We start from the raw sequence: 27,086 nt of genomic DNA on the forward strand, positions 1-27,086 counted from the left end.
TGTTAGAATGGTATTAATCTGCTACCAACTTAATTGCCGACTACTCGGCTTATCTCGCGCCAAGTCGCTGATACTATGTACAAATTAACTGCTATTTTGAACACCGATAGAGTCAGAGCAAACGGCTCCGAAATGACTTCGGCGTCGAGTCATCTATGTAGCAAAACCACCGGCTCTCTTGCCATCAACGAACAATGCCCCTGAATTAGCCTGCGAGGCTCTCAATAATTATTTCCTTGTTCTTCCTTGACAAATAATTTGCAACTGCGTGGCCGTTATTATTTTTTTTTGGGAAAACTTATTGTACTTCTGTCCCTGTCGAACCAATATGCCACCGTTTTGGCGTTCGAAAAATTTGCTGTCCAGGAAGGGCCCGATTGTAACGGACGAAGCCAGTACAATTTCATTTTGGCTAACATTTTCTTCTTATATTAAACAAAGTATGCTGCAAGAGGCTCATTTCACAGCGTCAAAAATCATGGCATTGAATGACGAGGGGGTATCTCTGTCACGACGTGAATCTTCGAAGTCATTAGCTATGAAGGCCCTTCCTGATGAAGGTTCAACATTATGGGGCGCCTCACATCTCGACGGACTCGCCATCTCTTCAAAAACTGGTCTTGCTTGTGCCTGTTTAATAAATTTTCGGAAAAATCGATGGTACAGGACATGCGTAAAGGACAACTTGAAAAAGGTGGCGATCTCTGCACTTCTCCAATCAGAACTATTGGCATCTATATGTTGGATCATACTTCACATGAATGGCCGCAGCACCGGCACTCCTTTCATCATCTTCCCCATCATCCACTGAGGCGACTTCTTCATAAGCTCCACCTTCCTGAATGCTTCGTAGCGCTTCTCCCCCGCAGCCAGATTAACCATCCACAACTGCTCCCCATACATCAGTGCCTTCCTCTCATCGTTCTGGTGCATATGCGTGTTGTACAACTGGTGAAGCGTCTTGTAGTACTCTTGCGATCCTTGTGACCCTTCCTCTTGGATCCTCGCAACAGTCTGCACCACAGGATGGATTCAGGCGTCCGGACGCGCTCCCGGCTCTCGTATTATCGGGGTTCTGCATCAGAGCGGTCACACAAGGACAGTTGAAGACAGCAGCGTGGATAGGATCGCTTTTGGTAGGGTTGAGGCAGGCGCGGCAGGTGCACTTGATGCCGTAGGGCAAGAGGTTTCCGCGCGCTCCGCGGTTGGCAGCAGAATTCTGGTGTAATTGGAAAGTCTCTTCGCCTTCTTTGACGCCTCGAGCGGCGCAAAGCTGCATAGAAAAGGAAGATATGTAAAATTTCTGGTGGCTGTTCGGTGAACAGCTAGATTGTCATGACGGTGTTAGTGCCAGGCCAGTCAAACGGGGAAAGAGCTTCTAACCTGTGGTCTACCATGGAAAGGTTTTTGGAGATGCTAATATACCTGCAAATTGTGCCCTTCGCTGCTCGTCACGGTTAGCCAGGCACAGAAAGATCGCAGACAATGTACCGTCGGCCGGGCATGACTTTAATAACATTCTGTCTGTTCTATCGTTGAATAGAACACGTCAGGAATGATCATCAACAGGGTTCACAAGCCTACTAGTCTCATCCTTTAGGTCATCTTCGAGACGAGCGAACCACAAACACTGGCGCTTGGCCTTTGCACGACGTGATTTAGACGTTGTGGATGCACAGGCCAGAATTCTGTATGCTGGATGGGACGAGAGCCGTTCGGTAGTTGTATGGATATGAAAGATGTAACTTGACGGAAGAAACCACTGGGCGTCGACAATATCTGTTCCATTAGGACTTACGTCTACGATGACCGCATCTGGATGGATTTCGGTAGGTATCATCAGTCCTTCGTCATCCAAAATAGCATCGCAATCTCATTGATTTATATCAGAACACGACCGACTAACAATTTGACGGTGGCAGCACCGAGAGCTGGAGAAATTCTCGATAAGTCGACAGTTGAGTCTGAGGGGATGGTTAACGAAATAAAAGCATAGGAAATGCATAACTATACTAAAGGTGCAGATTTGGCCAGAATAATCTAGATTCGACATTTAATTTCCTCTACTAGAGAGTACGACACGTCTTTGACGCGTAAATATGCTGTGAATACATCTTGCTGAGGCATGGCAAAAGAGAATCGCCGTCTGCGTGCTAGATGTTTGTTGAAGTCACTCATATACCACGTGATCATACATTGAAATTTGAAATTGAACGTGACCTTTATACGCTGGGCCCTTCTCAATGTTCTCATCAAAACTTGCGGATCGTAAGGATTCTGCTGCATGACCCGTTGCGCCGTCTATCCCAAATTTTCGGGATGATTAGTACCAATGAGCACAGATATGCTGGTAACGAACAAGGAAGTCTCCACTGACTTGACGGCTGCTATGAACGCAGGATGCACTTGGAACATCCTCTCCATAATTACCGAATCGGAATCACCCTGCTTTTCTCCAGTCCACAGGGCGAGATAGAAATGCGAAAAGCGGTATATGACGCCTGATAAGGCCACGAATAAAGGAAGACACCCTTGGAGTACGTAGTAACACGAACGCCGATACCTGCAATGTCGGAATTGCTGGGAATTGGGCATGTTGGCATCACGCCCGCCATCTGAGCTAGAGAATCGATGTAAGCGGGTAAGTAGCTTGGGTCGCTGGCAAAGTACTCACCCCCAATTTAAGGGGACCGTACGGAACACGTACGTATCAGTACCCAGAAAGACTCGGGGACAACAATACTAGGATGAAACGCTTTCGGTGGGCAAGGCGGAATCTTTCTTTGCAGGCTTGATTAGCGAGTGCCCAATACCGGCGGTCCTCGACAACATATCATCAGAACGGATTTTCTGATGATGTGGAAGATTGTTCGGAACGTTCCGCGGATCTCCCCATAAATCGACACTTTCTTTCGAGCTTACAGGCAGCGAAGCACCCGTCCGTCGTTCTTTTCCTCGTCCTAGGTGTTCGGGGCGGCCAGAATTATACGAAAAAAAATTGTGGAGAGCAGACGTTGACAGTTGTCGTAACAGAGAAAAAAGAAATCATCTAGCAGAGCTCATGAACACCGTAGAAAGATTCTAGAACCACCAGAGCTCCTACACGTCTTCCTTTCCCGTATCCTCTTTAACGTCCATTTCGGTTTCGGCTTTCACGGCTTCGGCCACCGGGTTGCCCACAACAGTGCGCCCACGACTACTCCAAACTCCTCCGGTGATACCACCCTTCTCGAAGATGTGATCTATAGCTTCCAACTCCAGGCCACGCGTTTCGGGGAAGAACTAGGTACCACGATGATAAAAAAATCTCGTCCACCACAACGAGGAGAGTTTACTCACGAAATAGACGATGGGGACCCAGCAAGCGTTAAATATCGCGAAGATGATAAAGACACGCCAATTGATGTTCTGAATGGCAGGTGGTGTCATTTCGACGACCGCAAAGACACACCTGAATGATGACGATGAGAGATTCAAGAAATACTTGAAACGAGACTTACATCCAATTGAAGAAACTTGATATTGCAGATCCCCGAGCGCGTATACGAGTGGTGCTGATCTCCGCTGGATAGAGCCATGGCTGTGAAATATGCATGTGAGATCAGAAACTGGTGGTTGAATATAGGCTTACGATAGGCAGGTACCCGATTCCGAGGAATATTTGGAAGATGAACACCATAGCCGTAGCACCATAGGCCGCAGATTTATTTCCAGTCGACAAAAGGGCAGAGGCTATGATGAAACATGCTGAGAGACCGGTAGCGGATATCATCAGCAAAGGCCTGCGGCCATAGCGATCGACCGTCTGTTCAGTGAGAGTGAGTCGGGAGATAGTATGCAGAAAGTAGAGATGGCGGACCCAAAGAGGGATGAATGAAGCGAACATGTAGGTAACCGAAGTGCATCCTGCTAATATTAGAGAAAGGTTTCGCGAAAGGCCCATCGTGTTCTCATATACCACGGGTGCGAGGTAGCTAATATTGGATAGTTAGAGAGAGAGAGAACAAAGCTGATATTCACATTTGACGAACTTGATCATATTCGAACTAGGATCCCGAAGTCAGAATTGCACTATCAATAGACCTCGTGAACGTACCCTGTAAACTGTTGCATGACATTTACACCTATACAGAGGCATATCCGGCGGAAATTGCCAATGGGACCATTCTCTAGCAACTCGCTATATTTGAACGGTCCTGGACAGTGTATCAGTGAACAAAAAACACGGCGACTCAAAAATCGACATACCTCCAGCACTCTCCTGCTCTAAAGACAGCTCGATCTCCCTTTGCGCTCTTAAGACATCGGGATGGTCTGGACTGTCCCGGTCTTCGAGCATGGCAATGATTTGTGCAGCCTCTTCTTTGTGCCCGTGGGCAATGAGCCACCTAGGCGAGTCGGGAAGCACCGCACTTTGGAGAAGAAGGCATAGCGCGAAGACGGCTTGGAAACCAATCGGTAGACGCCATTGGCTTGGTCCTTGAGGTGGAAGTAGGTAAGGAAAAGCAGCCGAACTTGTGAATGAGAGCAGACCTCACCTAACACGAAGCTCATACCGTAGTCCAGCCAATAAGCCTACATGATAGTCAGTTTGATGAACTGATGAACAGCTATGAACTGAAGCATACTATGACCAGTCCTATGATCGTAACCGTAGAGTTTAAGCAGACCAAAGCTCCTCGAATATGTCCAGCACAAGTTTCCGACTGATAAACCGGAATTGAAGAAGAATTAAAGCCATTACCCTGTACCACGATATCAGCGACGTAATCTTAAACAGAACATCATACGTACAAAGCCGGTCACAATACGTCCAACATAGAGCTGAGCTCTCGTTGTCGAACTCGTCAGAATAGCCTACAAAAGGAACCTTAGAAGATGATGCGAAAGGAACGATTGGCCGACTTACGGTACCGATAACCATAATGGTAGCACCTGACATGATCATTCGTTTTCGTCCGACAGATTCGCCCCAGAAAAAGACCACAAGGCTCCCGAGGGCGCAGCCAATATCCTAAGACGCAGGGTAAGTGGCTGAGAGGTGCTTAGTGCAACGGGGATTTACGCACATATATTGCCACCTATAGGCACGCGGTTTCCAAGAATTGCGGGGGGAAGTGATGAATCAATGACTCACAATAGTTCCTTGTGCTGTTGTGCCCGGATGGTTGAAATCCTTTCCGAACTGGTTGTTCGCACCGATCTGCAAGAAGGGTGCTGCTCGTCACTCTAGAGAGCTTGCAAGGTTACTCTACTTACGATTCCGCTCATAACGCCTTGATCATATCCAAGAAGGAGGAAGCCTTGACAGCAGCAAGCTAGAGTACCAGGTGAGCAAGATGATATTGGACACCTGTACCAGCGTACCCGTTATGGCCCACACCATGTGTTTCCCACGCAATGGTAAAATCCACATGTTGGTTGTAGGGGTGGGGTAGTGGGGTAATGTGGGGAAAAAGAGAAGCAAAGCTTATATCTCCACTACCCCCAGGGTCACTGTTCTACGGTCCGTGGGATATCTTTTATCATTATGGGCGCCGCGACGAGTGGCCCAGAAGGTCATCTGAACGCTCTTTTACCGGTCCTTTTCTAAAATTATATCGTAAGAACATCACAGGTCGTAGCGATCCGGACCGTTGTGTCGAATGTTGAGAAGTAAAAATGATGATCGGTACACCGGTGATTTCGAACGGTTGCATCAACCTGAAGAAAGAAATTTGAACGTAGTACAGAATGCCTATCGGTTCTAGGCGCAGCACGAAAGATTAGGTCCATAGACATATTGTGAGTCATAGTAATATAATACTACGATTTCAGATCAACGTTCAATGGTCATCATTAATATTGGATATACTTAATTGAAAAGCGAACAGAATAAGGTTCAGCAACTGTGAAAGCAATGTTCCTAGGAAGGAATATACGAAACAGAGATAACCATTTCCAAGCACACAGAGTCGGTAACAAGACCAATTGGGACCAAGTGGAAACAGAAAATATCGATGACGTAATGATACCATCGCGTCGGATACCGGAGAGCTTAAAAACACGCGTTTTCCTGCTTGAACACGAGTATACTATTCCCTTATCTTGTTCTCATTCTACTCTATCTTGCTCTTTCTGTTTTCGCTTCTTGGCTCGTCTCTCGCTGGTCGTCCCTTCTGCTGCTCAGATGCTCTACGAGTTGATCTCGCAGGCGTCAGCTCTCTTCCTATGGCAGGCATACAACTATCTCAGGCAACATAAATATCCGATAAAACTCTTGGCGATGTCTGCAGACTCTATTTATACGTCTCTCTCGTCGCGAATTGCTGCAGAATCTAGATTTCTTTGCCATACTTTCATTACTGCCCCCCCCTCGCGCCGGTGCAGAGCGTCTTGCCCAGCCTTGAATACCTTGGCGAATCACGGATACATGTAGGAGCTCTTTCATTTTTAACATCTCCCATAGCCCATTGTAACTTCTAGCTCCAGAGATGGCCAAGGCTTCGCCTTTTTCGACCTCATTAGAGCCTGCGTACATGTCTACAACCTTTCCATCCCGCTCGCTCTTCTTTTGCCATCCCTGGCTACTTTCTATATGGTACGTTCCATCTAACAGGCTGGCCATGGCAATGGACATGGGTGTTGAGTCTCGCGAGACTTTCAGACTTTGGCGACTCCGAGATTGCTCATCGAGCCTCTCTCGTTCACGTCAACCACCCGTCTCACCGTCCTGATTCTGAGCTCCTCGAAGCCTTGATCAGCGCTTCTCCTTCCGGACTGTCCATACGTGACTTTGCCATGGTTCGTGTCAAACGTGAGGCTATGCTCGAGAGGCCGATGAACTGGTGGCATGAACAGGTTGCCCTAGGCGAGAGTGGACTGTTGTGGTTGTTATTCCGCCATGGGAGCGACAACATGGCTGCTGTGCCGGTGGAGAGGCTGAGACAGGCCTTTGGTCAAGAAAGGCTTCGGGATGGCTGATGGGAGCACGCCACGCCGCAGCAGGCAGTTGGGTTGTTTACTGCGAGGAGAATAGTAAATGACGATTGTTGGCAGGAAAGGCACCAAATCAAACTAGTCTCTTACGCATCCTATACTGAGCATACGGACTCGCTACATTCTACTATACAACCTAGCTATTGTATGACATATAAATTGACATCATTTTCAGATTTCGCAATCTTGGTATATTCCATGATGCTCTAGAATTCAAGGATTTATTGTTTGAAGATAGACGCGAAGCTTTTCAAGCGCTCTATAGCGATGTGAAATCTTGTTCTTTACATCAGATGACATTTCAGCGTAACTGCAAAAATTTCATTCAGTCGGATAATCAATGAAGCATAGAGCGACCCACGTTAAATCGCTGCCATCGGGCTGGAATACGGGGTCCCATCCGAATACTCCAGGTCCTCTTGCGGGCACGACAGAACCGTCCGTTCGTCCCTCGAAGAGGTGAACCTCTTTACCTGCCATTGCGGATAGATATGAGTAAAGCGCGTACAATTACATAATTAAGAAAAAAAAAACAAGAGTACCTGGACCTTCGCAATACGCGAAAGTGCACAAGGCCCACGCAGCCTTTGTAGGGAATCCAACAAGGAGGTTGTTCAAGCCTTGGTGGCCGATATCTGCGAGGAAGTGCTTGATGTACGGACCTGGGAGGCCTTTAAGGGCCTCAAAGCAGAGGGCAGTGTCTTCCGTTATACATGGTCCGTTAAGCTTAGTAGATGATCACCACACGATGTATTATGACTTGGGGGGAAAATCTCACCAGTTCTGCGGCTTTGCTGCATTTAGCTCGGGCTACCTCTTGGGTGGTCCCTTGTATTTCTTCGACTAGAAGGGCCGATTGTTATGGAAGAGGAAAGCCGGAGGGTATGACGCACTGTCTAGACTTCTGGAGTCAATCTCGACCGGCACGGGGCCGGATGATAGGATGGCCTTGACTTCCCTGAGTTTGTTGGCGTTGCCGGTGACGAATACTGCAGATACTACATTATGGTGTATTTCTATGGGAAAGGACAGTGGTACGCACTGAGAGGCTTGGACATTATTTATTATGAGTCAGAATGAAAAGAAGGGGGAGATTGATCGGAATCTGATCATCAAATAAAAATTTGAGACCTCTCAAAATAGGCATACACGCGTTCATGGCGTGCTCCCGCCGCATCGATCCGTGACAATACGCGAGATTATTGTTGTATTTGTCTCACTGAATTTTTGCGTCTTGTGCATATGACCGCGACAACGATGAGATAAGGACAGAAAAATTCACCTTGGGAACTGCTTCCGCAGTTTCAGATAGAGTGATAGTTCAAAGCAGAGACATAACGCCCACATGAGCTGTCCGAAGTCCTTACAGCATCATCAATCAATCTGTCACAGACGGCTCATTGCTTCGCTGGCTCCACAGTGGGGCAGCGGGACACTAGAGCCTGGGGACTCTATAATGATGTACCCTGGGCATGCTGGAGACTAATGGAGGACGATGCTGGAGCGCAAACAATGTTGCCAAGTGCCAGAGGCTTTCGGCAGAAGCACAGCCAAACATTGCCACCGGGGGGTCTCCGGGGTCTTTTCTGATCAGGCGAGACCCCGATTTGAGAAACCCCTCTTGAACAATTACTACCATCACCTCAACCATGGGCTCTGCAAGGCGAAGTAACTGTTAGTTTTCCCTTCCTACAGGCTGTTTTCAGCTAATATCGGGCTTGCAGTACGCTCTCGAACGACTCGCTCGTCGAAAGCCAAGGTATATTCATCCAGCTCTTTAACTGTGATGGGCAAGGGATCCTTATATGGCAACTTACAGCTTTTGACCGATCCGACTTCGTCCACTGCCGAATTACAGAGTCAGCTGCGGTCACTGGGTCTCTATGCAGCGCCCACTGTTGGTGACGGGAATTGCCTTTTTCGCGCTCTTTCGGATCAATACTACGGCTCTCCGGCCCGACACGCCCAAGTGAGGCGCGATGTGTGTGACTGGATTGCTCAGCACCGTGAACGGTATGAGGGTTTTGTAGACGTGGATGAGTTCGGGAGTGGGAAGGAAGGCTTGGAAGGGTATCTGCGGGGTATGCGGGAGAATGGTAAGTATGCGATTTGTTTACTTCTGCCCTGGATTATGTTTGATTTACGTTTACAGCTACCTATGGCGGCCATATGGAGCTCTCGGCGTTTGCGCATCTTACGAAGCGGAACATTAAAGTCGTTCAGCCCGGCCTGGTCTATGTCATTCAATGCGAAAGCCCCAAAACGCTGCATGCTCCTGCATCCATCATCAAACAAGAGGAGGGAGAGCAGGTGATGAACCTTGATGGATTGAACGATCGCGACCGTAGGAAGATACGGCGGGACAGGAGGCGCACTGACGGTGTCGAGGAAGAATGTGACCCCCCGGATGGCGAAGACAGTACTAGCGGGCCAACAATTTATGTTGCGTCAGTGGTCATCTTCATTCGTATCACTTCAATGGCCTTATATTCCTTAGCTACCATGACTGGGAACATTTCTCTTCTATCCGTAACCTTCGAGGTCCCCATGTTGGGTTGCCATGTATTCAAGAAACACAGGTATCCGATGAAGACGGCGATATCATTCCCTCTACAACGATATCGAAGAATGCAAAGAAGCGGGAATTAAAGAATGCAATGAAGAGGAAGACCGTGGGTAAAGTTAAACTGCGCCTCTCTCATCCTTCACCAGCCGATCCCAGTCAAGTCCCTCTGCCCGTCACGCCAGCACGTTCGGTTTCTCCTGCTTCGACATATACACCACCTCCACCATCGACCTCACCCACTCCCGCTCCTCCTAATCTCAATTCATTACCACCGCCTGCCCGGCTTCAACGGTCGCCCAAGCGGTCATTCGACGAGACGTCAGTTTCTGGCTCATCGGAAACTACAGACACCGCAAAGTCTCAAGAAGAGGATGAGCGCGAAGGGCGAGCCAAACGAACACGTACCAGCTCCTTTATCCAAATGACGATCATTGACGATTTCGACGAGCCGTTGTCTGAGCTTTCTTCGTCCGAATCAGAAGACGATGACGATGAGCAGTCACCTCCACGTACTACGCCTTCATTATCACCTGCATCCTCTGCGGCTTCATCCTCGGAGTCATCATCACCACGAGGTTCACCTGCACCCATCGGTGCGGAGAAACCAATGACACGGCGACAACGGAAGCGATTGGGGTTACCCAAGAGCCGCCCAAGTGCTGGAAAGATCATCATCCCCGGAGGACGGTATGTCCCTAGGAGTGTTGTCCAGGTGACCAATATTGATGTGGAAGATGAGGAGTGGCGGCGTAATGGCAGCGGACGGGTCGACGTAAGAGGGTTCCGAGAGCTGAAGATATAGGGCCTGCGGGACAGGTCGCTGGTGTATTACTGTTTTTTTTCTCTTCGCTCAACTCACGCACCGTCCAAATCTTTGTTTCCATCATTGCATTTGCATTACATCCTGAATGGACTTCTTTCGTTCTAGCACATTTGTTACTTATTTTTCAATTTTGTTCATACATTTACAAGTATCATCAGCAGTACAATAGTATTTTTAGAGGCACGCAACAATCACGACTTTATGAGCAGTGTATTCATTATGCGCTCAGAGTAGATTTAAGAAATTAGCGCGGAAAATGGGAGTAAGAGGATTTGGACTATTTTTATTGTTTATTTATCTTTGGCACAAATGCACATTTTGATTTTGTCGCACCATCTTGAAGCGTACGAACTCTGTTCCTTTGACCACTGTCACCGTCAAACGACTGAGGACTCATCGAAAAAACAATGGGAGGCGAGGCAAAAACGGGGGAACAGAAAAAACGGCCAGCAGCGTCGTCGAATTGGTTTGCGCTTCAGAAGGTATTGTTGGATCATTTCTACGGTATCGTCTGCTCATTAAGCAGGAAGAAATTGCCTCGCTCAACGTCCAACGAACAGCCTAGAAAGCGGCGGAAGACAGAGCATCCGCGGTCTCCCAGCGTCAATTCATTTGCCTCTCTTGCACTTCCTGAAGACGTTCCAGAGCCACCGCTACCTTCTACTTCAGATTTAAAGAACGGGGGATTCCTCTCTGATCTACGGCGTATGGTCGCTGGTGAAGTCTCGTACACTGATGTACAGAAAATGTGAGTCCTGTACGACCGTCGTCTCTGCATTGATACTGAGAGAAATAGGCCAGGAAGATACCTCTCGATAGATTGTGAGATGGTAGGGATAGGTATTGATGGGTCCGAGTCGTCGTTGGCGCGGGTGACGGTGGTCAATTTCTATGGGGCGGTGCAGATGGATGAGTTTGTGAGGCAGAAGGAAAGAGTGGTGGATTATCGGACGCGGTATAGTGGAATACGTCCGTCGGATATGTTCGGAGGTGCGCCTGTCGTGTATGTATGCGATGTCTCCTTGGCTTACGATGACCAGCAAAACCATTCGAGGAAGTGCAGAAGCAGGTATCGGACCTGCTGCAGGATAGGATATTAGTGGGACACGCGGTATATAACGATTTGAAGGTGTGGTTATCAGTGTCGCGAAGCAATTGCTTGACCTTACACAAGCCACCGCAGGTCCTCCTTCTCTCCCACCCGCGAAGTCAGGTTCGCGATACACAGTATTATGCTGGAAAGTTCAAGGTGGTGAAAAGCCGCTTTGTCGCCCTTCGAAATTTAGTGAAGCAGGAGCTGGATATTACTATTCAAGATGGGGAACACTCAAGTGTACGGTATCTGCCTTTTGTCCGGCATGTTCTGATGTCTGTATAGTTGACGGATGCAAGGGCGACGATGGCGGTTTACCGGCTGCATCGTAAAGAGTGGGAAAAGGGCACTGTGCAGAAGAAACATGAGGGCAAGAAACGGAAGAGGCAGGATACCGACAAGGAAGCGGATGTGTTCCCAGGTGGTGGGAGGAAGGGCGTGAGTTCGGGTTTGTCGACGGTGATTCGACATAAAGATGGGGGCGGCGGCACACAGAAGACCCAGTGGTGGAAGGAGCTTGGTACTGGTACCGGCTCGAAGGGAAGTACGAAGATTTGAGTGTCCGTGCAGAGTTGTATTTCATTCCAAGGTACTTGTCTTTCCTTTAGAGCTCTGCATGATTATTTAATAATCGGTGATTAGTACTCTTTCCGGCGTGGTAGCAAAGGTGCCCTGATGACAGCGGACTAGTTACATTAACAGAAGGAATCGTCAGTACGTAGTTATGGTTGTACATGAGACAACGTTATTCAACGAGATGTTTCAGTGGTGTTTGCATACTGGAGCTATGCTATTGCCTTTAAGTTAACATCACCACGACGGCTCTCTGGAAGCTTCGAACTCTTTCTGCTCCCGGTAATTTTTATAATACTTCTCTTTGATCCAATGTTAACACAATGTATAGCCGTGGCAATCCAACCTGAGTTATGTCGCGAACCAACAAGACCCGGTTTGATCCCAGCATCGCGTCCTTCCTCCCCGACTTTCACCATCAAAATTGATCTGCACAAATCAATGAGCTCCTCTGTCACGATATCGACCTGCTGGTGCAGGAAGACAAGGATTTTGATACTTCTGACGATTCTGAATCACAGCTGGTGGTGAAGCTGTTGCCGCTTTCCAGCGTAGCAATATTGTTCCTGAGATGGACCTGTATCTTCCAAAGCTTGATGAAGTGACTTTCCCAGCAATCGCGCTCTACGGTACCACTCCTACTTTCTATAGGATAAAGGTCACCCCTACTCTTGACATTGCTATCGTCACTAGTACTTACCCTGCTGATACCACCATCATCGACGAGAGAATGAAGCCTCTCGATAATTACAAAGTGAGTTTATGATAATTCCAACTTTTCAAGCAGTTTATCCAGTGAAATGAGCATTGCATCTGCATGCACTGGGACAAGCTACTTATGAGCTGTGATGAGCTGAAGGTGATGTGAGGATGAGGTCCACATAGTTGGCCAATATACGACTTGGCAAAGGCTTAAAATAAAGCCCGATCCATATTATCCGTCGGAGGTGCCAGGAATCCAATTGAATTTCTATGCATGTTGCATAGCCTATGCTATCATATATATCTTTACTGTTTGAAAATCCCATCTGATTTGCCCCCCCCAAGAAATACCAATGGCCCTCTCCTCCAAAGTAGCACCATAGCTCGAGCCTCGAAGTTTGCGACGAGGATCTACAGACGATAAGATTGGATTCACAAATGCGTACCCGGAAAAATCTTGGCATGTCTGACCCGGGCCGATATTACCGGCCACTTTTGGGGGTCTTGGAGCACGGCGGATATCACGTTCCCGTGAATAGGAGCTCCCCCAGGATACTCTTTCCTTCCTACCACCACCTGCTCGACTTTGAAAGTCGCATCCCTTCTTCTTGCACATTTATTTCTTCACTGCACATACTATGCCTTTCAACACCGTTCCTCATCTCGTCGGCCGGTCCATCGCCAACGGCAGGCTCATCCTCGTCGCTGTCCTCGGGGCTGGCAACTTCGGGCAGGTATACAAGGCTCGCAACATGGCGGCCACCAATGATCCTTCTCTTTATTTCGCGGTTAAATGTATCGGGATTGACGGTTCGAAAAGGGCTACAGCGGTCAGCAAGGAAATCGCCTTGCATGGTTCTGTCCCTAGACATCCCAACGTCGTCACGTACATGCTACGTGGGTCGAGGAGGACTATGTCTTCATGATCATGGACTACTGCCCCGGTGGCGACCTGTACAAGGCGATCTGTGAAAAGAAGGTATTTTATCACAACGACTCACTGGTGAAGCAGGTCTTCCTTCAGGTCATCGATGCCGTGCAGCATTGCCACGCAAATCAAGTATTCCATCGGGACATCAAGCCTGAGAATATTCTCTGTTCTAAAGACGGGACGCAGGTATTCCTTGCTGACTTTGGTCTAGCGACGTGCGAAGATGACCACAAGTTCCGCAAGGCGGGCACCCTGCCGTACAAGAGTCCTGGTAACCTTCCTTCCTGATGACTTTTTCTTCCAGCGTAATCTCATCTGTTCATTAGAATGCCTGGGCGAGGATTTTAGATCGCCCACCTACTCGACGAGGGCCAGCGACGTCTGGGCTCTAGGTGTTCTCCTCTTCAATATGATGGTCAGGAGAAATCCTTGGCTCGCCGAAAAGATTTCAGATCCATGCTTCAATCGCTTCCTCTGCAATTCCGATTATTTCCTCAAAATATTTCGCATCACGCCCTCCGTCAACCAAGTTCTGCTGCACATCTTCGAACTACGATCTTCGAAACGCATCACTCTTCCTGAACTCCGTGACGAGATCAGCAAAATCGATAGGTTCTTTCTCACTGATGCGGAACACTTGTCAATGGTCCTCCAAGAGTCAAGGAAGTCGATCAATCTTTCGGTGTCTCAACGACGTCTCATCCCGGCGCCCCGCCCATTGGTCTAGGTTTGGGTATCGACCTCAGCTTGCTTGTGCAGCCGTTTCTGAAATTCTTCAAAGCTCATCTTCCGTCCCGTGTCAGCAATTCACTGTGCAGCTGCAGCCGCTTATGATGACTCGGGCTCGTGTGACTGTTGGTGTGCTTCGTCTGGTATGTCTCCTCCTGAGGGTGTGCTTTGCACGTGGTACTTTGGCGTTATATTCTATTTCATTCTTTAGCTTTCTGTGCTTTGTTTCATCTCTCTTGGACTTGGTTGACTGGCTTTCGGACAGAGACTTTTGATTTCTTTCTCCTCGCATTTCGTCCACTTTTGCATTTGGACTTTTCTTTTTGTTTCTCTGCTCTATCTTGTACCGGTTTTGGACCTTGTATGAACTCGTCTCTTTCTTGCTTTCATCATCATCATCTCTTACTCTCCTCTTCATTGGACTTCTTGGGATTTTCATTTTCCTGTTTCTTTTCTTTGGTTTGTGGACTATTTTTCTTTTGATGACGGTTTTTTTGGGACTGGTTTTCTTAGGACTTTCGCCGTCGTCTTGTGGCGCTGCTTGGACATGTGCTTTGACTGGATTTCACTGATTTTATTTCTTTCTTTCTCTCCCCCCACTTTTTTTTCTGCTCTCGTGGTCAATTTACAGCGATCCCATTCCCCTGGGAGTCCTTACAGCATATGCGAATCTTACTTTTCCAGTGTCCGAACCAAGAATGTGCACCCTGCGACGACACTTGGAAACGTAGAGTTAAGATCCTTCACAGTTTCACTTGCACTTCCTTCATTGTCCCTTCGGTTTCGAAAGGTGCATCATGCATCCATCTTTTTACCGTACTACGTAATGGTCAAATGTACATCATAAAGCCATGATTTCAATTTAGCGATTCTACGACACCAGAACACTTTACAAGCTATAACTAATAATCCTTGATATATAGGATTTTCGCGGCTTTCCGCAATTCGGATCCGGTACCGTTGATATACCAACGAACCGCCTCCTCTTTCCCAATCTCCGACATTTCTTTGACCCTTTCTATTTCTTCTCTTGTCAAGACCATCGGTGGTCCCAGTCTACTCCACACGGTCTCAAGGAACTTCTCCACAAACAACGGCACAAACTCTCCTCTCCCAAAATCAATAATCCTGAAACTCGGTGTCTTCAACGATCGCTCTGACGGTCGCACGCTAAGAGGACCTGGCTGTCGCAAAATGTTGCGAGGATACAGCGAGTTCTGCACAAAGCCTGCATGGTGAAGGCGAAGCACTAGTGAGAAGCATTCAGATCTGGAGATGCACCATCAGCAATGGAGTAGAAGTAACAACAGAAATGAAGCTAGAATACCTCTCATCTTCTGAAAACTCTTCCGGTTCGATAGGCGTCCCACACTCTTCGAGCAAGAGAATGGGGGAACGAATTTCTTCGACTCGGAGAGGTGAATGGTCGGAGAAGCTATCGTCATCATCCTCGCCACTATAGTCGTCCTCTTCTTCCGCCGATTTCACGTACGCATCGGTAGATTCCACCGCCTCGTCCACGCCTATCTTCTTAGCTTCTCTCTTCGCCTCTCGTTCCCGTCTTCGTTCCACCTCTTTCTTGATTCTGTTCAGCGCTTCTTGCCTCCGACTAGCTTCTTCCTCCTCCTGAACAGGTACATAATACCCAAAGAACTTGGGCACACACGCACCCACGGGGACAGGGTGGTCCATCGAAGCTACCAAGTTATAGCCGCAGTAGCTCTCCTGCAGATGATCGGGGAACGCGTCGTAGATTCGTCCCTCATTTTCAAGCAACTCCCGATCTTCACTAAGAGAAAACGCTAGTTTTGCAGCTACGGAAACGTGTGGGTCACCAGTCTGCGTCGTGAGAGGTACTGGAAGTCGTATTCCGGCCTTCCGGACGGCAGAATGGCCGCCCTTGCCGAGAAGTGGTGCACCCGAAAGGTCGAGCGTAGCGATTCTTCGACACTCACTAGCAGCGTACCTCTCCGCCTGTGTCAGTGTCCAGTGGAACGCCGAAGAGCAATGGAGGTCATTGTTAAAGAGCGTGGCCGGCTCGCCATCGCGCTTCAGCTTCGGCCAAACACGTTTATAACGTACAGGCAGCATACGCGACGGACGGCTAAGAAATGGAACGTCACTCATCGTGAAGCCGGAAGGGTCGTTGACGAGGAGTATGTCAGGAAAGTATTCTTCGGGGATGCGTTCCTCAAGTTTTTGAACCGTCTCATAATCCGTAGTCATAAAGGACTATATTTTTCATCCTTAGACTCCAAGGGGAAAGATTATCATGCACTGACCTCCATTGCCTGTCGTTCCGCGGGTGTAAGGTCGTCATGAGTTTCGACAATAACTATCATCTAAGTTAGACACAAGCAAAGTCGGAAAAACTTTGGTCACCTTTCGAACCTTCTGATTCATCCTTCTTGGTGTCGTCTTCTGCTTTTATCATCAGATTGAGGTCCGAAGCAATAGTTGTAGAGAACTTCTTTACTACCTGTCACCACATCATGTCTGTCTTCACATCTCTCTTCTACGATAACTATCACCAAAGTTAGACACGAGAAAGACGAAAGAAATCTATTTACTTTCGGGGACGTCGATCTCTGCTTTCATTGTCAGATCTCGGTCAGATCAGAAAACTGTGAACCAGACCTGTACAATTTTGTCTGTCTCCTGTCTCTCCTTCTATGCTGGATTCTAAGACAAAGCCACCCGTTATATTATCATCAGCCTGAACGAAGACTATCACCAAAATTAGACGTGGAAAATCACAGGAACAAGCTCTATTCACCTTCGGCCATGGCCGATTCATCGTCCTTGCCATCATCTTCTGCTTTCGCCGTCAGATTTATGTCAATGTGAAAACAGTTCTTTTACCCACCAGCCTGTCCTGCGACTTCACAGCCCCTTCGAGGATGGATTCTTCGGTTCCGGGGGGTGCATCATCGTTCATCAGTGCCGGCTCCGCGGACCATTCTATTTTTTCCTCCGTGGATTCAAATACTGCCAATGGATGAGTGTCCATAGAAAACAACCGTTTACACAACAAACCAGTACTCTTGACAGCTAAAAGACCCGTCACCAAAGGCGATTTGAAAAATGGTCACATTAACGTACCATGGAAACGTCGGGGCTTGAGCGAATGATCCCTATTGCACGTCTCGTCCACTAACCCGAAAAGCGCGTCGTCATTCGGCACCTTGAGCAGTGGCCACGGTCTCAAGCGACGCGGTTCAACTTGTGGAACTCCAGGCTGTTCACCAAAGTTCTCGCCGAATTCATCCAGCATGCTTCGCGTCCAAATTACCTTTGACTTCACGCCAGGGAAAGGACGAATCCTAAGATACGCTGGAATGCGAATCGTGGGATAAAATCAGGTTACGAACCAGTAGAAATCATCCAGTGTATGTCCCCAAGGCATATTGTTTGGTGTACGAACACCTTGAGGTGGTGGTTCTCGAACAGTTGGTCCATCAGGATCGCGAGGCCACTCATGCAAAATGACGCGCTCGCGGTCGTTGTTCATCGTGGTCGAAGGAAGACAAGAATATCTGGGCGCGAATTTCCATTTTCAGGCAATGTTCGATCTGCGCTGTCGTCGCGAAACGTGCTAAAGAGCATGGAAACGAAAGGAAAACGAAAGAAATGAGAAAACAAGGGCAATTTAATGGTAACCTCACGTGACACATGTCACAGTTGGGAAAACAAATTCTGTCACCGCAGCTTTGACGAACACCGAAAAGGCATCCAAGACCCGTCGCGACTCTTTTAGAATCATTCAAATTTCCTCTCGCCTAGGTGCTTCACCGTCGGTAAGCCATTCCAGCTTTTCAGTTTCACTTCAGACTTAAGTCAAAACTTAGGTTTAGTCAAAATTTCAATGGCTGTATCTACATCGACAGGCTTCCCTCTACCCCAGGAGCTGACCGACATGATCATCGGCGAACTCAAAGGAAACCCCTCCTCTCTATTCGCTTGTTCTCTTACCTGCCGCTCCTTCCTTTCACCTTCGCGTAGACAAATATTCTCTGCCGTGGGCTTCGACAACGCAGATCACATCCGACGATTTTACGTTATATGCACAGAATCCCCAGAAATATCCTCTTGCGTAAATCATCTGTTCCTACAGAATTTTTCACACTGGAGTGTCACGGCAGATGAGCATTTAACGCCCATCGTGAAATCCCTAGTTAACCTTGAATCTCTCTCGTTGCACGACGTCTCGTTCCGCGATCTTTCAAAGGAACTCACCACGATGCTTTCCTCATGCCCACTGAAGGTCCTGGCTCTTTGGGACCTAACGGTGGATGACACTCAGGCATTATGTTCGTTTCTTCGCCACTGTCATCAACTCCACACGATGTCGATATCTGGCAATCTCATCGTTACAGATGGCCAGGCTGACGTCTCCATGTGTGAACACAATGACCCTTCCCCCGTATCCTCTCTCCGACATCTAGTTATTACATGTACGCCTGGTTCCCGACGGATACTGGACACGATTCTTACCTACCCTACTCCACCCGTGCGTATCGACAGGCTTGAGCATCTCACCATACGCATGCAATACGATGGCGACCCTTACGACCATTTCAGCCTAGAGAACCTTTCGCTTCTGAAAACAATCATAGACCTCAACCGTGATAACGACACGCTAATCCGCGTTTCAGCCCCGTTCATACTAACATACATCGATAGACACACCCCTTCCCCCTTTGATCTTCCCCTATCTCACCTACGTGCCCTATCTTTGGACCTAGGAGATTTCCCTGATATATTGAGAGTCAGTCCGCTTCCTATCCTAGGCTGGTGGACGAACGCGCTCAGACCATCGCCTAACGTCCCGACCCGTCTGGAGTCTCTAACGATCCGACTTTACCTCGATGCCCATAGTACCCACTTTCGTTCCTCCGCGGGTAAAGAGGCATGGGCAAATCTGGATTCAGTTTTGGGGGATGACAGTTATCCACTCCGGAGATTAACTATTCGTTTAATGGGCAGCAAAGATTACCGTCTTGGAGAAATATCAAACGCATTGGACGTGACGGAGAATATCATCAGAGGGTCTATGCCTCGCCTTGTCCAGAAGGGGGCTCTGTATTTGACCAAAGGTTTCTGAGACAGGTAAACGTGACTTCTGTGGCTGTATCTTTTGTTGATCACCTTCCTAGTGACTCTGATGAAGAAGATTACTGGGGTATCGTCTACTAAATCAAAATTTGTAGCAAATTATTTAATCACCGGTGATTAGTGTTCTTTCCAGCGTGGTTGCAAAGGTGCCCTGATAACAGCGGACTGGTTACATTAACAGAAGGAATCGTTAGGACGTAGATATGGTTGTACATGAGACACCTTGATTCAACGAGATTTTTCAGTGGTGTTTGCATACTTGCTATTGCCTTTAAGTTACCACCACCACGACGGCTTTCTTAGAAGCTTCGAACTCTTTTTGCTCCCAGTACTTGCTATAATACTTCTCTTCGATTCAATGTTAACACAATGTATACGCGTGGCAATCCAACCTGAGTATGTCACGAATCGACAAGACCCGAATTGGTCCCAGAGCTTCACCAGCCAAACTGATCTGCACAAATCAATGAGCTCCTCGGTCACAGTGACCCGCTTGCAGATGCTCAACATATCTAACTGGAATCTATGATCGCAAAAGGTGAAATGAGCGTCTTGCTGGGTGTTGCAACCCATCTCGAACACATCCATGTGGTCGAAACAGACTGGAAGTAAGTTGATGTCCTTGATTTCGCGAGATCGCGGTGGTCGACTGGTGAGACGTTTCAATCTCAGTTTGCCCTGCATCCTGCGTACTTTTGTAAACAAGTAAATAATCGACATCTGCTTCTTCCACGAAGACAACACATGATCTCACTCGACCCGACGGCACTTCGGTTCCAAGAACATTAGTAGTATGTGAGAAATTTGCTACAGAATGTCTCTAGCCGTCAAGACTTTAAGTGAACGTACTTCTTTCCATGTAACCATCTGAGAAGGATTCGTCGCCGGATCACGATAGCAATACTACGTATTCGCCGTCTGCCTTCACCAGCCAGTATGGTAAGAATCGCAAGCACGAGAGATTCAGTTTCTTAATCTCTCATACAGTTTTTTGTCTTTCTCAATGCCTCCTACAGGTCAACCAATATCTGACTCCGTCGTGCACGAATGACAGCCAAATTTTAACGTAGATGAAGCAAAGCCATGAGCTAGGTTTACATACCATCAATTTTCCCTTTCAACCTCGTGAATAAAAAGGATACATGTAAAGACTGGAGGTTAGTCAACAATGAGTACTATATGATTAGTAGGACTGTAAGTACTACAGGCGATATCATCGACGACGCAAAAATATGTCCTATTACTATGATAGTATTTCTAAGCCGCTGAGCCCATTAAAAGATTTAGATTGAAGATTGAAGATCAGTACGATCAGTACTGTGTACTTAATCGTCAGTGGTCAAGATCACACACGTGTGACATCATTTTTTTCCTTTCGCCTTCATTCTGTATCATGACCAATGCCATGGGGCGAACCAGTACGTTGTATCTATTTCTAAATATCACTGTTGCGATGTACATTGTATAGGATCCAAGAGACCGGTTGTCCCGTTGAAATCGAGTGAGTAGCAAATTACCAAGAGCTCGACGTCCGCTAACATACCTCAGAACTGAGGAAAGACCCGGGAGTTCCCCGTCTACCTGACCTCAAAGCCAAAAATGCAGCCAAGCAGCGTCTCAACGGTGTATGGTCGTCAGAATTTTTTTTTTTTGCAGAAGCCAGTACTGAGGATTATCTTTCAAGCCAAAGCCACCGCCGCAACGACCAGACGATGACTTGATAATGGCCTCGGAACCGACACTATCATCACTAGCGCGCCTTGCTTGTGAAATTGCAGATGTCGCTCAAGATCCGTCGTCATCCACAAGCGGTAGCAAGACCAAGGAACAGATGCGCAAGCATTACGTGCGCACGTTGCACAAAGTCATCGATGAGAGCGATATTATCATCCTCGTGTTGGATGCGCGCGACCCAGAGGGATGCCGGAGCCGATTGGTAGAGGAAGAGGTACGGAGGCGCGAGAGCGAGGGCAAGAAGCTGGTCTTTGTTCTCAACAAAGTGGGTACGTGCCCCGTATTCAAATCGCTTTTCCGGATTTCTTAACTGGATATTCGTAACAGATCTCATTCCAAAAGACAATGCCCAGCTTTGGCTCAAGCATCTACGCCATTCTACGCCCACGCTCCCTTTTCTGTCTCCCAGCTCGGCTCAGCACCAACGGACGAATATCTCTTCTGGAACCGCACCTGCATTAATAAGACTCCTGAAGGCCTACAAGCCCAAAGCGAGTAGCGTTACTATCGGTGTTGTGGGCTACCCTAATGTTGGGAAGAGCAGTCTAATCAACAGCTTAAAACGAAGCAAGGTAACATACTTCATGTCCTCTTTCCTCCTTTCGCCGAATGTATCCGTAGGCATGCGCCGTGGCCGCTCAACCGGGTCACACGAAGGAACTACAGTCGGTGCAGCTAGAGCGTGGCATGCGCATTGTTGATTCTCCCGGAGTTGTATTCGATGAGGACGACTTGGTAGACAAGGGGCAGAAGAAAGGAAGCGTGCTGCTACGGAACGTGGTCAAAGTGGAGGACGTCGATGATCCTATCGCTGTTGGTATGTTCCCCACATCGATAACCCTTATCGAACGCCACTGACCGTGTAATTGCAGTGGAAGAGATTCTTTCACGAACTGCGAGAGAAAGTATACAGAGGATATACGATCTACCGGACTTCTCTGAGACTCTAGAGTTCCTGACCATGCTAGCGCTCAAGAGCGGAAGACTATTCAAGGTTCGTGTCTGCTTCGGGCTATCGCCTATCTTTGTTATGAACCTGTCTCCCAGGGCGGCACACCAGATCTTCTCTCCGCAGCTCGTCAAGTTTTAACCGACTGGAACCATCAGAAGATCCCGTACTTGAGCGTTCCTCCCACCATCCACCCCTCTTTAATACCCTCCACAAGTAAGTTCGTTCTCATCTTGTGGCCTATTGTTAGTACTCATACCCACCTAGTTAATGCGACAACTATCGCACCAGGCGCCGAAAATGTCGGTCAAGCCCAAATTGTCAACACTTTCTCTAAACCCTTCGAACTCGAAGGTCTGTTCGGCGCGGCCGATGCGGGGGCTTTTGGAGATGATGTGAACATGGAACGAGAGGACGATGCGGATGAGATGTTCTGGGACGCCAACGAGTCGTTCGATATGCAGACAGACGAGACGCCCGGAAGCAGAAGACAGTCGCTCAAGCGGCCGCGCTCTCCGTCTCCTCAGCCGCCAACGCCCAATGCCATGCAGATCACGGACTCGGAGCGCGAAAAGAACGTGCGCCAGCCGAAACGGCAGCGCAAATCCAAGTTGGTTCCGTCGTATGACGAGCCCCCGGATGACCACGTGTTGCAGAGGATGGGAAAGAGCAATCCCATGAACAGGAGGGTTCTCAAGCAGGAAAAGAAGAGGGAGCGCAAGCTACAACGATTAAAGGACAGGGCTGTCGCTGCTGCACGAGGAGGGGGCATGGAGATAGACGGTGAGGATCTCCAGTTTACGTTCATGGCATGAAATCGCCGTGTTGTGTATGATTATTGTATTAGACTTATGCATGTACATATAACTTAGTGTGGTCTATATTCTGTTACACGATGGTGTGACTGTTCAGCCATCGCTCGTAATTGAAGGTGATAGGGAGCGGTTCTTTCCTTCCCTGTCCCTCGTGATACTGTACCGAACCATATTCAACATACCTAAAATAATCACTGGCCTCGTCATCTATATCCTGCGCCTCCGTAATATCACCCGCGGACATACGTACAGCTGCCGTGTACACCTCCAGATCCTTTTTCTCGCTCCTCGTGCTGGGAGCATCAAGAAGTTCCTCATATTGATCAATATATCTACGATTCCATCAACAAGAGGTCATTCAGGGCCGCGACAGATAGAACTGACCCTTGATATTCCGCCACTTCTGTTTCTGATACGAAAGGCTCCAGCATCTGCTTCGCAATAGCCTCTGTTGACAACGAATGGCGATCAAATTCGGGCTCGAAAGAAGCTTTCCGAGTTTCGGTCCTTGCAGTCGGCTTCCCACTCGGTTTCTTCGGCGCTGCGACATTCTGTGATCCTATCCATTTCCTGACGCCTTGCACGACACTGGACGCACGATCAACGATAAGGGTGTGAAAAAGACAAGAAGCCTCACCTAGATGGCCTATGACGTGAACTCGTTTCGAACGGACTGTGATTCATGTCTTTCGCAGTTTTCCTGGCATGCCGGTTCAGACAGATCGGATCACATAGTCAGGCGTCAAGCGCACCCTGGCAATTTCAATGTGCTGTTCATCGAATACGCAAAGTGCTTTCCGAGAGATGTGAACAGCAAAGGCCGGTAGTACTCGATCCAAAAGTCACCCTTCGTTTTCACAAATTCTCGTAGCTTCTTGTCACAGTCAGCAATTACATACGCTGGTTTGAGGTGTTCTGGGTTGAACCATTGTCTGTAACCGCTCCGCACAGGACGATGAGTGATGGCACGCTCGCTCTGGACGCCCAGGAAGAGGCTGATAGCAGTTTGCTTGTCAGCATCTGCTGCCACATCAGATGCCGGAATACATGAAACAAAGAAGCTGCACCTAACAGGGAATTGGTGTAGAATCGGCGGATATTCTCAATGATATCCCGGGAGTGACTGTTCCAGTGAGGCATACGTCGGTATGTTTCCACGCGATTCACAAGGGCGCTTCCAGTATACTGGAGCGCAATAGCTATCCAGGAAATTAATACGGCTGCAATATGATAACAAATAACTTAAAAAAAGGACGAACTGTCGCCGTGATCGTGGTACATTTCCGTCAGCATATTGACTGCATCAGAGTCGAATGCCAGATTCGGATTCTCGACGACGCCGAGCGCGTACAGCTGGTGCCCGAGAGCACGTTTCCCAAAAACAAACTGTGCAGCGTTAGTGCGATCTAGACAATCGACACAATTTGTCCGGCAGATCCCATTCTGTAAGGAGATAGTGTTTCGCCAGGTTCTTGAAAAGCAGAATCAATTAACAGTTCCCAGGTACGGCCGTATTACTTACGCTGAGTCACTCTGCAGATAATGTGAATACGGCTCTGGTCCTGAATGGAATAAACCTGTGACTTGGATGGATTCTTCCGCTATATCCTCCAAGTAGCTTATAACATCCTGTTTCTTTCTGTGACTGCCCAGGTCAGAAACGTCAAGGACATGGCTAGAATACCGACTCTTTGTATGCTCTAGACATATCCCAGGCCTGGTAAATCATTTGTTTATCCTTCGGAAGGAACTGGTTAAGGTATCTGACGCAAAGAGTATATTCTTCCAGCAACTTGGACTCTCGAGGTACGGGTTCCCTTTTTTTGATCAGATTGAGAATCGTTATGGGCGCGCCATATCTTTTAAAAAGGTCATCAAAATGGCGAGATGCTGCGGTGTAAAAAGGGTCTACAACATTGACTAGGGACGCAGCATAATTAACTGAGGCACAATCGTGACAGGGAGAATAGAACCGCTTACTCTCAATGGGCGGCCTCGGAGTCATGCTGTTTGTTTCTTGTGTCCAGTAGATAGGAATACTCCCACGGTACTGCCTCTCATGAGCAAAAGCGCAGAAATAGATGGGAAAGGCAGTACCTGTAAATAACTGGTATAGTTAGGACTAGGACGACGACTACATTTGTCTCCTAACGAGCTTCTTGGGGCGGGGTAATAGAAAGGCGTTGTGATAGCTTCCGACACTATCTGTTCCGTTTCGACCTCATTTGCGACGTTGCCCTGGGAGAGAGTAAGAAATGAGTAGTTTGACAGAGAGCTGTCCAACCTCATCGTTGACCCCGCGTTTGAGATATCGCGCCCCTGCGAAGTGGCGTGAACGCCTCGCGATCAACGTAATGAAAACGACGCGGCCCAGAACAGTGAGTTCTACTACAGCTCAAAATGTTTACGTGCAGACAGAGGATACATCACGTACTAGCTTGATCTACATGTCCATGAAGCAGAGGAAGAAGCCAACGTGGACTCGCCAGGCCACCTGAGTGCTCGAAAGGAGCAGTAATCATGTTGAAGTTCCACGCGTATCTGTCGTTGAAGGCCCATTTCCCGCGCACAGAACGACTGGAGCCCGTGAGATTGTGTTGCAAGGACGATGTCAGGTCATAAGTGTAACTGGAAAGAGTCAATGTCCGTGCAGCATAGGAACGACAAAAAGCGTACCTGAAGTAAAAGTTCTTTGACATATCGACTTGCTTAAAGATATTAATGAGTCGCTGCTCCCCCGCTGCCTTCTCGATCTTTTGGTTGAAAGTGACCGGAATCATCTCAGTGCTTTCACAGTGATAAAGATAATGGCCGCCGAGTAGGGCGACCACAGAACGCTTCGTGATGATGACCATGTACCACCCCGCAGTGAAACGGACGAATCCTAGGCGTCATTGCAGTCACAGTCCCTGCATAGAACAGACTTGCTCACCTGCGATCCCAAAGAACACCTTTGCCCTCCCAAGCCCTCCAGAGCTCTTGTTTCCGTCGTCGAGCATCTTGAGCATGGCGCTCATCTGCTTCCCACTGTACTCTGCCTCATCCTCGACCACGACGAGTTCCTCTTGACTTGTGCGGTCAATCTTGATGATTCGATGCCTCGAGTCAGCGGTATTGGACGCAATAACAAAGAATCGCAGTCTGTTCTCGTACAAGATGTACTTGTTGAAAGCCGCTGAGCGTCGTACTTCGGGTGCTAGGTCGCTCATGGTAGATGTCACTGTAACTTTGCAGAGTGAAGCCCTGCACACAGGCTCATCGATTCGGTGCTGGTATTCGTAACGGAATGTGCCACGGTACTAGTGAGAGGACGAGCGCGTTGCCGTCATGGGTCGTGACATCGCGGTCGTCACAGCGTCACAGAAAAGTCGGGGACTCCGGACCGGACAGTAAACCCACAAGAAAACGAAAGATACAGGCATTGGGCAATTCTACAATTCATGTATTATCAGAACTTTTCAGATATTGTTTTCTCCGCGAGTGATCAATACAGTATGCCGTTTGACTTAAAGAACATGAAATCCTGGAAACACCTTGACCGGAAAGCAAAACTTTTATTAGAGAAAAGCACACCAGCATCCAGATCCGTAGCGCCAATAGTAAGTGATCATAAACACGTCTTCACCAATAAACATAAGGAGAAAAAAGACCATCCTGCCTAATAATGCTTAATGTATCAACCACAGAACAAATTTAAAGCGTTAAGACTGGAAACGCACGCCTCGCAATCCCAGTACAGGCCACGCACCCCAGTTTGTTCATTTCGGGCATACAAAAATTGGGAGAAATAGCTCTCCACAGCGCCTATATAAGCTGACCACTGACCATCGAAAGATTCTTCATACTCCAAGTCTGAAAAATCGACGAGTAGTCCGACGGATGGAAGCATCTCGAACAACCGGTGCCCCCCGCGGAGAAGGCCACCGTTGTATAATCTCAATCAGACATGATGCGAAGGTTGGTTGAGATGCTACGAGTCGATGGAATTCCCAGCGGCTATAAGACGGTATCAGAAAACGCAGAAAAAAATCCGAGATACAAAGGATGCTAGGCTTAGAGTCAAACTGTCCAATGAAGA

General features: G+C 48.1%; 12 protein-coding genes across 12 annotated transcripts; 5 read left to right on the forward strand and 7 right to left on the reverse strand.

Annotated features, from left to right (window-relative positions):
* Window positions 1-863: 863 nt before the first annotated feature.
* BT62DRAFT_371902 (uncharacterized protein) lies at window positions 864-1,885 on the reverse strand. Its single transcript, XM_043180667.1, has 3 exons — window positions 1,492-1,885; window positions 1,384-1,444; window positions 864-1,325 (listed from the first exon to the last, which is right to left on the reverse strand). The coding sequence occupies exons 1-3, from the start codon at window positions 1,517-1,519 to the stop codon at window positions 917-919; spliced, it is 498 nt and encodes a 165-aa protein (XP_043036233.1). The 5' UTR covers window positions 1,520-1,885; the 3' UTR covers window positions 864-916.
* A 1,214-nt stretch (window positions 1,886-3,099) lies between these two features.
* BT62DRAFT_905142 (general substrate transporter) lies at window positions 3,100-5,416 on the reverse strand (the record flags this gene model as incomplete). Its single annotated transcript, XM_043183598.1, has 16 exons — window positions 3,100-3,282; window positions 3,340-3,451; window positions 3,501-3,580; window positions 3,632-3,805; window positions 3,860-3,974; window positions 4,032-4,046; window positions 4,097-4,196; window positions 4,249-4,479; window positions 4,539-4,575; window positions 4,629-4,745; window positions 4,795-4,857; window positions 4,910-5,014; window positions 5,070-5,081; window positions 5,138-5,203; window positions 5,260-5,318; window positions 5,368-5,416. The coding sequence occupies 16 exons, from the start codon at window positions 5,414-5,416 to the stop codon at window positions 3,100-3,102; spliced, it is 1,518 nt and encodes a 505-aa protein (XP_043036234.1).
* A 655-nt stretch (window positions 5,417-6,071) lies between these two features.
* BT62DRAFT_996458 (uncharacterized protein) lies at window positions 6,072-6,619 on the reverse strand (the record flags this gene model as incomplete). Its single annotated transcript, XM_043190581.1, has 2 exons — window positions 6,072-6,208; window positions 6,337-6,619. 2 exons carry the CDS (start codon window positions 6,617-6,619, stop codon window positions 6,099-6,101), a joined length of 393 nt encoding a protein of 130 aa, XP_043036235.1. The 3' UTR covers window positions 6,072-6,098.
* A 425-nt stretch (window positions 6,620-7,044) lies between these two features.
* On the reverse strand, window positions 7,045-8,071 carry BT62DRAFT_935766 (Ham1-like protein). The gene is made up of 6 exons (XM_043187010.1): window positions 8,021-8,071; window positions 7,872-7,967; window positions 7,757-7,821; window positions 7,521-7,704; window positions 7,340-7,451; window positions 7,045-7,288 (listed from the first exon to the last, which is right to left on the reverse strand). The coding sequence occupies exons 1-6, from the start codon at window positions 8,034-8,036 to the stop codon at window positions 7,192-7,194; spliced, it is 570 nt and encodes a 189-aa protein (XP_043036236.1). The 5' UTR covers window positions 8,037-8,071; the 3' UTR covers window positions 7,045-7,191.
* Window positions 8,072-8,393: 322 nt separating this feature from the next.
* On the forward strand, window positions 8,394-10,628 carry BT62DRAFT_996460 (cysteine proteinase). The gene is made up of 5 exons (XM_043190582.1): window positions 8,394-8,646; window positions 8,703-8,737; window positions 8,798-9,074; window positions 9,131-9,425; window positions 9,476-10,628. Exons 1-5 carry the CDS (start codon window positions 8,628-8,630, stop codon window positions 10,344-10,346), a joined length of 1,497 nt encoding a protein of 498 aa, XP_043036237.1. The 5' UTR covers window positions 8,394-8,627; the 3' UTR covers window positions 10,347-10,628.
* A 146-nt stretch (window positions 10,629-10,774) lies between these two features.
* BT62DRAFT_905177 (uncharacterized protein) lies at window positions 10,775-12,018 on the forward strand (the record flags this gene model as incomplete). Its single annotated transcript, XM_043183599.1, has 6 exons — window positions 10,775-10,854; window positions 10,891-11,115; window positions 11,164-11,357; window positions 11,408-11,496; window positions 11,551-11,700; window positions 11,746-12,018. The coding sequence occupies 6 exons, from the start codon at window positions 10,775-10,777 to the stop codon at window positions 12,016-12,018; spliced, it is 1,011 nt and encodes a 336-aa protein (XP_043036238.1).
* A 1,289-nt stretch (window positions 12,019-13,307) lies between these two features.
* Window positions 13,308-14,820, forward strand: BT62DRAFT_935770 (kinase-like protein). The gene is made up of 4 exons (XM_043187011.1): window positions 13,308-13,613; window positions 13,643-13,937; window positions 13,993-14,535; window positions 14,568-14,820. The coding sequence occupies exons 1-3, from the start codon at window positions 13,374-13,376 to the stop codon at window positions 14,391-14,393; spliced, it is 936 nt and encodes a 311-aa protein (XP_043036239.1). The 5' UTR covers window positions 13,308-13,373; the 3' UTR covers window positions 14,394-14,535; window positions 14,568-14,820.
* On the reverse strand, window positions 14,430-14,946 carry BT62DRAFT_372188 (uncharacterized protein). The gene has a single exon (XM_043180668.1). It carries the CDS (start codon window positions 14,832-14,834, stop codon window positions 14,466-14,468), a length of 369 nt encoding a protein of 122 aa, XP_043036240.1. The 5' UTR covers window positions 14,835-14,946; the 3' UTR covers window positions 14,430-14,465.
* A 299-nt stretch (window positions 14,947-15,245) lies between these two features.
* BT62DRAFT_1079115 (uncharacterized protein) lies at window positions 15,246-18,027 on the reverse strand. The gene is made up of 11 exons (XM_043179452.1): window positions 17,767-18,027; window positions 17,498-17,718; window positions 17,258-17,446; window positions 17,172-17,210; window positions 17,033-17,122; window positions 16,966-16,983; window positions 16,875-16,919; window positions 16,778-16,816; window positions 16,678-16,730; window positions 15,723-16,627; window positions 15,246-15,664 (listed from the first exon to the last, which is right to left on the reverse strand). The coding sequence occupies exons 1-11, from the start codon at window positions 17,904-17,906 to the stop codon at window positions 15,298-15,300; spliced, it is 2,106 nt and encodes a 701-aa protein (XP_043036241.1). The 5' UTR covers window positions 17,907-18,027; the 3' UTR covers window positions 15,246-15,297.
* A 133-nt stretch (window positions 18,028-18,160) lies between these two features.
* Window positions 18,161-19,753, forward strand: BT62DRAFT_935772 (uncharacterized protein). The gene is made up of 3 exons (XM_043187012.1): window positions 18,161-18,192; window positions 18,244-19,477; window positions 19,552-19,753. Exons 2-3 carry the CDS (start codon window positions 18,261-18,263, stop codon window positions 19,589-19,591), a joined length of 1,257 nt encoding a protein of 418 aa, XP_043036242.1. The 5' UTR covers window positions 18,161-18,192; window positions 18,244-18,260; the 3' UTR covers window positions 19,592-19,753.
* Window positions 19,754-20,838: 1,085 nt separating this feature from the next.
* BT62DRAFT_935774 (P-loop containing nucleoside triphosphate hydrolase protein) lies at window positions 20,839-23,152 on the forward strand. The gene is made up of 9 exons (XM_043187013.1): window positions 20,839-20,928; window positions 20,979-21,011; window positions 21,059-21,135; window positions 21,195-21,513; window positions 21,572-21,816; window positions 21,866-22,061; window positions 22,117-22,238; window positions 22,292-22,409; window positions 22,461-23,152. Exons 1-9 carry the CDS (start codon window positions 20,904-20,906, stop codon window positions 23,006-23,008), a joined length of 1,683 nt encoding a protein of 560 aa, XP_043036243.1. The 5' UTR covers window positions 20,839-20,903; the 3' UTR covers window positions 23,009-23,152.
* BT62DRAFT_973428 (uncharacterized protein) lies at window positions 23,082-26,394 on the reverse strand (the record flags this gene model as incomplete). The annotated part of the gene is made up of 15 exons (XM_043189114.1): window positions 25,941-26,394; window positions 25,685-25,892; window positions 25,443-25,636; window positions 25,293-25,393; window positions 25,106-25,246; window positions 24,989-25,058; window positions 24,697-24,928; window positions 24,531-24,653; window positions 24,268-24,479; window positions 24,076-24,207; window positions 23,761-24,028; window positions 23,646-23,708; window positions 23,393-23,596; window positions 23,255-23,340; window positions 23,082-23,215 (listed from the first exon to the last, which is right to left on the reverse strand). Exons 1-15 carry the CDS (start codon window positions 26,215-26,217, stop codon window positions 23,082-23,084), a joined length of 2,445 nt encoding a protein of 814 aa, XP_043036244.1. The 5' UTR covers window positions 26,218-26,394.
* Between the last annotated feature and the right edge of the window lie 692 nt (window positions 26,395-27,086).

This window comes from Guyanagaster necrorhizus (assembly GCF_019112545.1).
Source record: "Guyanagaster necrorhizus MCA 3950 unplaced genomic scaffold BT62scaffold_27, whole genome shotgun sequence".
NCBI lineage: Eukaryota > Fungi > Basidiomycota > Agaricomycetes > Agaricales > Physalacriaceae > Guyanagaster > Guyanagaster necrorhizus.

Excerpts from the sequence above, each read along its gene's own strand:
- BT62DRAFT_1079115 (XM_043179452.1), bottom strand. The coding sequence starts at position 17,906 with ATGAACAACGACCGCGAGCGCGTCATTTTGCATGAGTGGCCTCGCGAT. Across the intron at positions 17,447-17,497 it reads CAAGCCCCGACGTTTCCATG|CTGTCAAGAGTACTGGTTTG; the intron begins GTACGTTAATGT and ends CGGGTCTTTTAG. Across the intron at positions 15,665-15,722 it reads GAGTTTTCAGAAGATGAGAG|ATCTGAATGCTTCTCACTAG; the intron begins GTATTCTAGCTT and ends GTGCATCTCCAG.
- BT62DRAFT_935766 (XM_043187010.1), bottom strand. Across the intron at positions 7,822-7,871 it reads TGACTCCAGAAGTCTAGACA|TCGAAGAAATACAAGGGACC; the intron begins GTGCGTCATACC and ends CGGCCCTTCTAG. Across the intron at positions 7,452-7,520 it reads CGCGTATTGCGAAGGTCCAG|GTAAAGAGGTTCACCTCTTC; the intron begins GTACTCTTGTTT and ends CCGCAATGGCAG.
- BT62DRAFT_935770 (XM_043187011.1), top strand. The coding sequence starts at position 13,374 with ATGCCTTTCAACACCGTTCCTCATCTCGTCGGCCGGTCCATCGCCAAC. Across the intron at positions 13,614-13,642 it reads CTGTCCCTAGACATCCCAAC|GAGGACTATGTCTTCATGAT; the intron begins GTCGTCACGTAC and ends ACGTGGGTCGAG. Across the intron at positions 13,938-13,992 it reads CCTGCCGTACAAGAGTCCTG|AATGCCTGGGCGAGGATTTT; the intron begins GTAACCTTCCTT and ends TCTGTTCATTAG.
- BT62DRAFT_935774 (XM_043187013.1), top strand. The coding sequence starts at position 20,904 with ATGACCAATGCCATGGGGCGAACCA. Across the intron at positions 21,817-21,865 it reads ACAGCTTAAAACGAAGCAAG|GCATGCGCCGTGGCCGCTCA; the intron begins GTAACATACTTC and ends ATGTATCCGTAG. Across the intron at positions 22,239-22,291 it reads AGAGCGGAAGACTATTCAAG|GGCGGCACACCAGATCTTCT; the intron begins GTTCGTGTCTGC and ends CCTGTCTCCCAG.
- BT62DRAFT_935772 (XM_043187012.1), top strand. The coding sequence starts at position 18,261 with ATGGCTGTATCTACATCGACAGGCTTCCCTCTACCCCAGGAGCTGACC. Across the intron at positions 19,478-19,551 it reads CTTGTCCAGAAGGGGGCTCT|TGACTCTGATGAAGAAGATT; the intron begins GTATTTGACCAA and ends TCACCTTCCTAG.
- BT62DRAFT_371902 (XM_043180667.1), bottom strand. The coding sequence starts at position 1,519 with ATGTTATTAAAGTCATGCCCGGCCGACG. Across the intron at positions 1,445-1,491 it reads AAAGTCATGCCCGGCCGACG|CGAAGGGCACAATTTGCAGG; the intron begins GTACATTGTCTG and ends CGTGACGAGCAG. Across the intron at positions 1,326-1,383 it reads CTTTCCATGGTAGACCACAG|CTGTTCACCGAACAGCCACC; the intron begins GTTAGAAGCTCT and ends ATGACAATCTAG.
- BT62DRAFT_996460 (XM_043190582.1), top strand. Across the intron at positions 9,075-9,130 it reads GCGGGGTATGCGGGAGAATG|CTACCTATGGCGGCCATATG; the intron begins GTAAGTATGCGA and ends TTACGTTTACAG. Across the intron at positions 9,426-9,475 it reads GGGCCAACAATTTATGTTGC|CTACCATGACTGGGAACATT; the intron begins GTCAGTGGTCAT and ends TATATTCCTTAG.
- BT62DRAFT_372188 (XM_043180668.1), bottom strand. The coding sequence starts at position 14,834 with ATGAAAATCCCAAGAAGTCCAATGAAGAGGAGAGTAAGAGATGATGAT.